Here is an 11,199-nt window from a genome sequence, read left to right as displayed (position 1 = left end):
CGCGCCGCATCCGGCCGCCATAGGCATGCATTGAAAAATGCGCCGCAGCGGCCGGATGCGGCGCGATGCGGTGTTTTTTGCCGGAGCAAAAAACGTTGCAGGGCACGTTCGATCCGGCCGCCGCATCGGCTAAATCTGCCGCATGCGGCAAAAACCGGACCGAACGCAAGCCCCTGCGGCACAATACGGCACTAATGTAAGTCAATGCAAAAAAAACGCAATCGGCGTTACAAAAGCCGGTTGCGGTTTTTCTGCAGAACGCCGTATTGTGCCGCAGAGCAAAAATCCGGATGTGTGAAAGTACCCTTAGTTATCAAACTTCAGGTAAGCCCATAAGTCCTTACAAACTAAGCATCCACCATGCTGACTCCTGTTCCACTGTCAACAAACATAGAAATACTCAGTCCTGCTCTCTAGCAACACCTCTGCTGTTAGGACAAACCAAGAATTACATGTTGAAGACAAATACACACCACAATTGTCCACCCACACGCCAACAAGGCTAAGCTGGGCCCCAGATGTTCGTCTTTGCTTAGGAATTAAGGGGCAGGCAGCAATAAAATGTCCTTTTTTTACCACAAAAAAACAAAAAAAAAAGAAAAACAGTGGAAACATGCAAAGTAGTGACTTCCCATAGCTGCATGGATTGCTCCGCACCCATGAGTGATGATTCACATTCAGATTGCCCCCTCCCCCAGCAATGGACTGCTGCCCCGAGATAGGGTCACTGGGGAATGTGGTCTAACCATTCTATATCTGAGGTGTCTATCCACACGCAGGGCTGTGGAGTCGGTAAGCCAAACCTTCGACTCCGACTCCGACTCCGACTCCTCAAATTCTCTTGCACCGACTCCGACTCCGGCTCCGACTCCGACTCCGGCTCCGACTCCGACTCCTACATATATTGCTTATAGTTAGGTGAAAAATTTATTGTAGTACATGAATATGTGTATGTGAACATCAGACATTTAATAATTTTTATGATACAATAATCAAGATATTTGGATAGAACATAAAATATATTTATTGGAATACAACTTTAGAACACAAAAAACTGTAATAAATTGTAAATATGTAATACACTATGTAATATACAGTAGATTACATATATATCTTGTGTGTGTGTATATACACTGTATATATATATATATTATATATATTACATATTTACAATTTATTAGTTTTTTTGTGTTCTAAAGTTGTATTCCAATAAATATTTTATGTTCTATCCAAATATCTTGATTATTGTATCATAAAAACAATTAAATGTCTGATGTTCACATTGTACTACAATAAATTTTTCACTTAAATATAAGCATTATACTAAATGTTGTTATTTAGTAAAATATTCAGCACATTCTGCATTGCACTCCTGTCCCCAATTTATTATATATTTTAGGAGTCGGAGTCGGTGCATTTTATACCGACTCCGACTCCGACTCCGACTCCACCAAAATGAGCTCCGACTCCGACTCCACGACTCCGACTCCGACTCCACAGCCCTGTCCACACGTATAGCCAAGGACATGGCAGCCTCCAAGGACTCAGGGATCTCATAAATCACTGAAACATCTTTCAACCTTTCTGGTAGTCCCTGACAAAATTGGCTTCTAAAGGCCGCTTTACACGCAGCGACATCGCTAAAGCGATGTCGTTGGGGGTCACGGAATTCGTGACGCACATCCGGCCGCGTTAGCAATGTCGTTGTGTGTGACACCTACGTGCGATCGAAAATGGTCGCAAAATCGTTCAAAATCGTTAATCGTTGACATGCTCCCCTATTCCCAAAAATCGTTGCTGCTGCAGGTACGATCTTGTCCCTCGTTCCTGCGGCAGCACACATCGCTATGTGTGACACCGCAGGAACGAGGAACCTCACCTTACCTGCGGCCGCTGGCAATGAGGAAGGAAGGAGATGGGCGGGATGTTACGTCCCGCTCATCTCCGCCCCTCCGCTTCGAATTGGGTGGCCGCTTAGTGACGTCGAACGAACCGCCCCCTTAGAAAGGAGGTGGTTCGCCGGTGACAGCAACGTCGCTAGGCAGGTAAGTAGTGTGACGGGTCCGAGCGATTTTGTGCGCCACGGACAGCGATTTACCCGTGACGCACAAATGATGGGGGCGGGTACGCACGCTAGTGATCTCGCTAGCGAGATCGCAGCGTGTAAAGCAGCCTTAGGTCAGGTAATTCCACTTTGTGTCGGTTGCCCATCTACAAAATTCTGAGCAATAAATCTCCGCTGACCGATCCCGCTTCTGGAGGTGACACAGCCTGGACAGCCTCAAAAAATCCATCCAAAGACCGCAGCAACCAGAGCCATGTTAAAAGAAAAAGCCCAGGATTGTGGATCCCCTTGCAACAGTGAGATTACACCAATGCGCCGAAGGATACCTGGCTCTGGTTGAGCCATAATTGGAAAATAGGAAAGGAATGGATGGGAAGAGCACTTAGTCAACCCCACCAAGTTCTAAATAACACACAGAGAACACAAACGGGGGAAAATAAACAAACAACTTATCTTCCAAATGACTCAGGGAGAGGTACAGCAAGGTACAACAATGTTTCTCCAGATAATTGCAAGCCAACTTCTTGCACTCAGGAGATTCACGAAAAATGCAATTCAGACGAAACCACACTATAAACCATTCACTATAAAGAGGCAAATGGAGATGCTTTGGACTCCTTTTGGCATCTCTTCTGGTAATATCCATCTTTTTAGGTGTGCACAAAACTGTGGTCATCAACACTTGTTTGCTTGACGCCTAAAATTATTGGATAATACCAGAATTGAGACCAGATGGAGTCCAAAGTGTCCCCATCTGCCTCACTTTACACTGACAAGCAAAAGGGTAACAATGTTTTGAACATTTGACGGTCAAGCTCCATATCTCACCATCAATTACAGCTTTGAATGTGAGACTACCTTCATTTTATAGACAATCATCTTGGCTATTTCATACATAAATTTGACTTGCAACTATTTAGAATATGATTAGTTATGCAGATTCTTGCCATGTCACTGTATTGTTACTGTTTTGCTCCTAAAAAAACCCCAAAATTTTAATTTTTATTATTTTTTTAGCATTTTGTACATCCTCCTGGGCATGCTCTCAATCAGATTAAAGCGTGTGTAGACCAAAATCTGATCCCAAGTCTCTCCTACACCTTCTCAATGTTGGTACAGACTGGTCAACTCACTTGGGTATGTATACAGCTTTTTTTTCATCTCTACCCAGTGTTTGATTGGGTTGAGGTCTGGGGACTGTGTTGGCCAATCCAGCACTTCATGGTCATTGAACCATTTCTTCTCTAATCTTGACATATACTTCAGGTCCAATAAATGTGAACAGGTGCTAGCCATTTGTTGGATGTGCGGGTCAGTTTTTTGGATATTTGTAATGAGTCTCTTTCTGACTGAGCACTACGCCCTAAGACCTGGCTGTGTTCATAACCATTATAGCAGGAGTTTAGCTGCCCAGACATGGATGTTTTTAACCTAGATAGTGGCGTTTAAGTTAGGTTCAGAGATTACCTTGCCGTTGGTTTCCAGGCTTACATGCATTGGACAATACATAAACTAAATATCTCTCTTTTGCAGTAATGCAGTACCATATTTTCCCTTATACATTTTTGGCTTTTCAGTGTGCAGCTGTATGCATTTTATAGTTACTATGTTTTTTCGGCTAGCACCCGTTCACATTTTTTGGATGTGCGGGTCAGTTTTTTGGATAATTGTTAGTCCAGTGCTGTCAGTAATTGCGATTTGGGGCTCACTTGACATTGTGACCCCGAGTCCAATAGCTGCCGATTTCTCTCTTCTTACCTTTGGTCCCAATGAGCAATCGACAGGTGAGTAGCAGCCACAGAATCAATTCCTGTTGATTAACTCATTTGGTCCAAAGGCGGAAAGAAAGAAGTCGGCATTGATTAGTTGTGGGACTCCCGTGATGTCACAATGTCACGAGTCCAGAACTGCGATTGCTCACAACACTGGAAAAGCATCAGAACAAGGTCCTCTATTTGAATTGGGGAAAACAAATGGTTTCAGAAAGGGTTGTCCTAATAGTGGAGAACCCCATTAAAATTGTAACATTTGTACACTACCAGTAGTACTAAGACCCATACCAACCAACATCACCTTGGGTAAATCAGAGCTGATCAGGTCACCCAAGAATCCAACAAGGAATAACAAAGATAATAAAAACTGTGCCCTGTTCATATTTGTATTTGCCAACATGTTTAGCAAAAAATTGGAACACTAGCAATTTAGTACGATTTAGGAACTATGGATAATCGTGGTAGGGTGATCCACGTGTGGTTCAGTACAACCTTGGAGATCATGGAGTTGAGTGTGTCATACAGACGCTAAATTGTTGATCAGGTTTTATAAAGTGTTATTTTTTGGTATCACGCTGGGGGAATATACTACAGGTTTTGCCAGTAGATCCTAGGTGGAAATCACAGGTTTAAAGAGGTTGTCCACTACTTTGACTTGATGTTTTATCCTTAGGATAGGTCATCAACTTTTGATTGGCTGGGATCCGACATCCAGCACTCCCACTGATCAGTAGTTCTTTATACTAGTGGTGGCTCCTATTAATTTAACTGGGAGACGGATATGCAGTACACGGCCGCGATCAGAAGAGGGGGCAGCTCCGGCTCGGCCTCGATCAGAGGAGCGGACAGCTCCGGCTCGGCCTCGATCAGAGGAGCGGGCAGCTCCGGCTCGGCCTCGATCAGAAGAGGGGGCAGCTCCGGCTCGGCCTCGATCAGAAGAGGGGGCAGCTCCGGCTCGGCATCAATCAGAAGAGGGGGCAGCTCCGGCTTGGCCTCGATCAGAAGAGGGGGCAGCTCCGGCTCGGCCACGATCAGAAGAGGGGGCAGCGTCGGAACTGATCATTTCCGGCAGCCTGTTGCCACCGTCCAGAAGTTCTGATCAGCGGGAGTACCGGGTGTCAGACCTCGGCTGATCAGGCACTTATCACCTTTCCTAAAGGCTGCTTTACACGGTACGACCGATTGTGCAATTTCACAATCCATCGTACCCGCCCCGTCCTTTTTGCGTCACGGGCAAATCGCTGCCCGTGGCGCACAAAGTCGGTAACCCCCGTCACACATACTTACCTTCCGGACGACCACGCTGTGGGTGGCGAACGTCCACTTCCTGGAGTGGGAGGGACGTTCGGCGTCACAGCGACGTCACATGGCCGCCGGCCAATGGAAGCGGAAAGCGGAGGGGCGGAGATGAGCGGGACGTAAACATCCCGCCCACCTCCTTCCTTCACATAGCCGGCGGCGGCCGCGTGACGCAGGTGAGCTGCTGTTCATCGTTCCCGGGGTGTCACACAGAGCGACGTGTGCTACCACGGAAACGATGAACAACTAAATTAAACGATATTATGGAACCTAGCGAACAGTACACGACTCACGATTTGTGAGCGATACTGCGTCGCTAGGAGGTGTCACACAGGCCGGCATCGCCAGCGATGCCGGATGTGCGTCTCAAAAACCGTGACCCCGACGATCTATCGCACGATAGATTGTCTGGTGTAAAGCAGCCTTAAGGATAGGCCATCAAATTAGAGGTAGTGGATAACCTTCAGATTTTTACCACAGATGAGCATTTTGTGTGCAGTTTCAGTGTGGATGATCTATGGCTATTCAAAGAGGGATCTCTCTCTATATATATCTATCAGCACAGATAATGGAAGGATTTTCTCCAGAGGATGCTACTTTCACACATCCGATTTGAGCACTGCGGCTCAATCCGGCTGTGAAGCCTATGCAACGGATGCGGTGAAAACACCGCATCCTTTGCATACTTTCACACATCAGTTTTCTGTATTCAGGTACAGTCCTTTTTTTTGCCGTATCCAACGTTTCCGGTTTTGTTGTGCAAACCGGAGCAAACCGGACCCACCGGATCCGGTTTTAAGCGGATCCGTTGTGGACGGATCCGGAAAAAAACGGATCCGGTGGGTCCGGTTTGCATCCGTTTTGCATCCGTTATGTCCGTTTTTTTACGGATCCGTTTTTTAAACACTAAACAAACAATTAACGAGTTCCGTATTCTGATTGGCTATTGGGAAAATATAGTATATATACAGTATTTTGAAGCATATATTACAGAATGAAGACATAGACAATCAGAAACCATGGATGCTATTCTTGCAAATTACACAAAGATCACTGCAGATTTTATATTTGAGGCAAATCGCTTGGCTATCATCGTCAGAGAAAAGGAGCGACAGCGACTGAGGCGTCAGCGACATCGACGCTTTTGGATCCATCCCCTGACTGCCCAGAGACTGACACGTGGGGTGTTTTCAACCCTATACCTGGAGCTCCGTGGAAACCATGAAAAATTCACAAGCTATGTCCGGATGGCAGTGAATAATTTTGACGTCCTCCTTGGCCTTGTTGCGGACAACATACGTAAAACGGACACCTTCTGCCGTTACTCTATAACACCCGAGGAGCGTTTGCTGGTTACGCTTAGGTAAGTTTTTTTTTTTCGAACTGTATCCTCCTGTAAATTGACTTTTAACTGTAATGTGTTTGCTATTATTTTTTTATAATTATTGTCTTTCCTTTACAGATTCCTTGCAACTGGAGAGTCGCTTTCGTCCCTCCACTACCAGTTTCGACTAGGAATTTCCACCATCTCGGGAATCATTAGAGACACTTGCCAAGCCTTGTGGGATTGCCTCCATGAGGATTTCATCCCCCAGCCCACCAGGGACAGATGGCTTGCAATTGCTGAACAATACTATAACATTTGTCAGTTTCCAAATTGCCTTGGCTCAGTGGACGGCAAACATATAAGAATTGTGAAACCTGCTGCTTCGGGGTCAGAATACTACAATTATAAAAAGTATTTCTCAATTGTCCTAATGGCAATAACGGATGCGGACTACAAATTTATCTCAGTGGACATTGGCGCATATGGGAGATCCAATGACTCGCAGGTCTTTAAAATGTCCCCAATGGGGCGGCGAATCTATGGGAATACTTTTGATTTCCCTCCTGCAAGACCTCTTCCTGGCACATGTGAGCCCCCAATGCCCTTTGTTTTTGTGGCCGACGAAGCCTTTCAACTCTCCCAACATCTATTGAAGCCATATGCAAGCCGTGGATTGACGCAAACACAAAAAATATATAATTACAGATTATCCAGAGCCAGAAGAATGGTGGAATGCTCCTTTGGGATACTAACCAGCAAATGGCGAGTGTTGTTAACAGCCATTAATTTAAACATTGAAACTGTTGATGAAATAGTGAAAGCATGTGTGGTACTGCACAATTTTGTTTTAACAAAGGAACCTTTGTCCTTGGATGACCAGAGTTTGGAATCCACCTCTTTGACTGACTACACCAGTCCTGGATTTAGGAGTAGTGTTGCCTGTTCAACAATCCGTGACAAATATGCTGACTATTTTGTGTCCCCAGAAGGTAGAGTAGATTGGCAAGATCAAATGGTATAAGATTTTTGTTTAGTTTTATAACAAATAAACATAGTTAAAAATAAATTTAAAAATATCTTGTTAACCTTGTTAATTTTAATCTTTCACTCGCTTTAAAAATTTGTAATTTTTACACCGTCAAATTACAACATGTTATGTTTTTGTATTACCTTTATTAACTTAACTTGCAAAATAATATTACCCCCCAAAAAAACAAGAACAAATAAATACTTTTCAACAAAAAACTTTTATTTTTATTACATACATAAATTATAAATTGGTATATCTTGGGCTTGGGGTGGAGATAGTACTGGAGGGGCTGACAGATGGGAACACACGCACAGTTGGAGTATTGAGGGTGGAAAGTGGTGTTGGTGGTGGTGGTGGGGAAGTAACAGAAGGTGAAGGTGTGGTTGAGAAACCAAGAGGGAAACCAGGAGATGGGATGGGATTTGGTAAGGATTGAGGGGTGGAGTGGAGGCATTGGGAGACAGAAGAGGTGGCGGGTGAATTAGTGGCTTGAGTTGGGGTCATGATGGGTGTGGAAGGCGAGATGTGGTAGTGGGAAGGAAGTGTAGGGGCAGATGTGGTTGGGAGCTGGTACTGGGCCGCAGGCTGGTACTGGGCTGCAGGCTGGTACTGGGCTGCAGGCTGGTACTGGGCAGCAGGCTGGTACTGGGCAGCAGGCTGGTACTGGGCAGCAGGGGGAGTAGGGACAATGGCTGGAGGGGGGGCAGGTGCTGGAGGAGGGGTGGGTGGAGGTGGTTGGGAGGAAACCTGCGCCAGAGCCTGCCGTGTGGCTTGCATTACATGCATCTGCTGGTCAGGAGATAGCTTTTCCATGCGCTCTAGTACGGCTTGAAAAAAACAATGATTGGGTGATTTACTTGCATCTAAATGCAGCCTGTCCAGACGCGTGCACAATTCGTGTGTATTTTTTTCCATATTGGCATTTATGAAGCTAAAAGATGAACGATTTTGTTCGGCTAATAATTGAATGGCGTTCTGGAAGGCTGCATTTAGATGCAAGAACTCGGGCGCATAGCTCTTTTCCTGACCCCTATGACGCTGACGCCCAGAACCCAAAGGTGTTCTACTGAGGGCAGCAGTGTCAGAGGGGTGGGGTAGGGGAAAAGCTATCTCATCACCAGCAGCTTCAGGTAATGAAGTCTCACGGGAAGCTCCAGCGCAGGTGGATGGGACAGATGTCGATGGAAGGGAAGGTTCAGATGGGTGGGGTCTGTGCCTGTGTTCCCCAGTGGCGGACTGTTCAGGGATCGCTCCTGTCGGGTTCGATGCAGGCTCCTGAGTGCTGCAGACGGTGCTGGTAAAAAGAGGAAAAACAAAATAATAATTAATTTAATTGCTATACAGTGCCACTGAATAAAAAAAAAAGGCAAAAAAAATCAGACATAAAATATTATACTTTGTACATATTGTGGGGAATATTTACCTTCTGCACACCATAGTTGTCCGGAGGAACGACAACGCTCTAAAGTAACGGTACTTCGATCTGCGTCCTCCGGATCCACTCGGGGCCTGCATCTCTTGATTCAACTCCTTTTTGAAGCGATCCCTGATAAACCGCCACCGCTTCTGAAGTTTGTTACCTGAAAGTGGAAAGCACAAAGTGGTTAGTATACAACACATTACATCCTGCAGCATAACCTACTGAACTGTGAATACTTACGCTGTTTCTTCTGGCCACGAGAATTGAGCTCCCCCCAACCTTCTACCGCTGCGTGGCATACCTCGTCCCAGAGTCGACAGGTTACGATCGAATCAGCGTGGCGGCGGTCAGCCATGTTCCACAGCGGCTCCCTCTCTCTAACTTCATCGATGAGGAGGTCGATGTTGATAAATCCGGCCTCCTCACCGTCAGAATCGGGAGCACGCTGTGATGCCTGTTCAAAGAAAGAAAAAAGAAATAAAAAAAAAAAAAATAGACATAAATTCACACTGACATGAAAAAAAAAAACAAAAACAAAAAAAAAAACAAACTTACACTATGACCACCGCCACCTCGACGACGACCCTGGGACGGTCTTGGGGGAGCTCTATCGTGAGCCCTAGAAGTTGAAGCCTTTAGTGAAGAAAAAAAAAAAAACATTATTTACTTATGTGTTTGGTGTGCTGTGGTAAACAATTCCTGTATGAAACTTACACTATGATCGCCCGCTCCGTGTCTTTCTCCACCCCTTCCGTCCTCTTCTGGCAGCATCTCCTGTGATGTTTCGGCCACCTGTGTAAATGTCGTTTATTTAAAAAATTTTTTTTTTTTTTTTTAAAAAAAAACCCCAAAAAAAAAAAAAATATACCTCAGTTTGTGAACCGGAGGGCGGGCTACCAGAAGACGACATTTTTTTTATTACAGGCCTCGCACACCAACTTGCTGGCCCAAACTATGACCGCAACACTGCACCTGTAAAAAAAGAAAAAAAAATGTCTAAGTACATGTACGCAGCTCACAGCAGTGATCTGTGGACAGTACTGTGGACATTACCTCAGGAACACTCTCCTCCAAATAACTTCGCACTGTCACTGAAGCGAACCGTACCCAGCAACTGGCTGTCCAAAATATTACTGCAACACTGCACCTGTAAAAAAAGAAAAAAAAATGTCTAAGTACATGTACGCAGCTCACAACAGTTATCTGTGGACAGTACTGTGGACATACCTCTTCCCTGGAGCACTGGACTGGAGGACAGCAGAAGTTGAAGTCAGGAGCCGGCAGGAGGTGTGTAGAATGTGCTGGATCCTTTTATAAGTTTTGTGATGATGAAAAAAAAAAATTTGCGCATGCTCTGTTTACCAAACCGGATGCGGTCACCGCATCCGGTTTAAACCGCATTGCGCCGGATCCGGCATGCATAGACAACCATTGTATACAATGCCGCATTGTACCGGATCCGGCAGAATGCGGTTTTTTTAAGGGGCAAAAAAACGTTACATGATACGTTCTATCCGGCCGCCGCATTTAATTATTTTGCCGCATCCGGAAAAAACCGGATGCACCGCAAAGCCATCAGGTACAATCCGGTTACAATGCAAGTCTATGGGGATAAACCGGATGCGATACCGGATCCGTTTTATCCTTTTTTTTCCGGATTGTACCTGATGGCAAAAAACTGATGTGTGAAAGTAGCCTAAGTTTTTTACATGTGGCCGGTCCGGTTTTTGCCGCTTGCGGCATGCTACTGAGCATGCGCAGTGGCAAAAACCGCATGCGGCGGCCGGATGCGGTTATTGCCGCATCGCGCCGCATCCGGCATCCATAGGGATGCATTGGGAAAAGCGCCGCATCGGCTGGATGCGGCGCGATGCGTTTTTTTTTTTGCCGGGGCAAAAAACGTGCCAGGGAACGTTCCATCCGGCCGCCGCATCGGCTAAATCTGCCGCATGCGGCAAAAACCGGACGGAACGCAAGGCCATGCGGCACAATGCGGCACAAATTAAAGTCTATGCAGGAAAATCGCAACCGGCAGCAAAAAAAACCGGTTGCGATTTTCCTGTAAAGTGCCGGATTGTGCCGCATAGCAAAAACCGGAGGTGTGAAAGTAGGGTTACACACACCCTATTCATCTGCATTGGAGATGGGCTCAGCAGATCTGAAGAGGACTGAGTGCCGAGTGTGTCAATGAGCCCTTATGGCCGGACATGTCGCAGATGCTCCCGCACACAGCAGCACCTCACAATCCCCAGACCTTAGAGACGCCATAGTCTGGTGACTATACAA

At 45.8% G+C, this 11,199-nt stretch overlaps 1 protein-coding gene across 1 annotated transcript; it reads right to left on the bottom strand.

Annotated features, from left to right (window-relative positions):
- Positions 1-7,691: 7,691 nt before the first annotated feature.
- LOC142312679 (uncharacterized) lies at positions 7,692-10,893 on the bottom strand. Its single transcript, XM_075351675.1, has 8 exons — positions 10,141-10,893; positions 9,967-10,060; positions 9,782-9,885; positions 9,628-9,705; positions 9,469-9,546; positions 9,154-9,367; positions 8,917-9,073; positions 7,692-8,787 (listed from the first exon to the last, which is right to left on the bottom strand). Exons 3-8 carry the CDS (start codon positions 9,821-9,823, stop codon positions 7,734-7,736), a joined length of 1,623 nt encoding a protein of 540 aa, XP_075207790.1. The 5' UTR covers positions 9,824-9,885; positions 9,967-10,060; positions 10,141-10,893; the 3' UTR covers positions 7,692-7,733.
- Between the last annotated feature and the right edge of the window lie 306 nt (positions 10,894-11,199).

This window comes from Anomaloglossus baeobatrachus, chromosome 1 (assembly GCF_048569485.1).
Source record: "Anomaloglossus baeobatrachus isolate aAnoBae1 chromosome 1, aAnoBae1.hap1, whole genome shotgun sequence".
In the NCBI taxonomy this organism is placed as follows: Eukaryota; Metazoa; Chordata; class Amphibia; order Anura; family Aromobatidae; genus Anomaloglossus; species Anomaloglossus baeobatrachus.
This window is presented reverse-complemented; position numbering and strand designations above follow the sequence as displayed.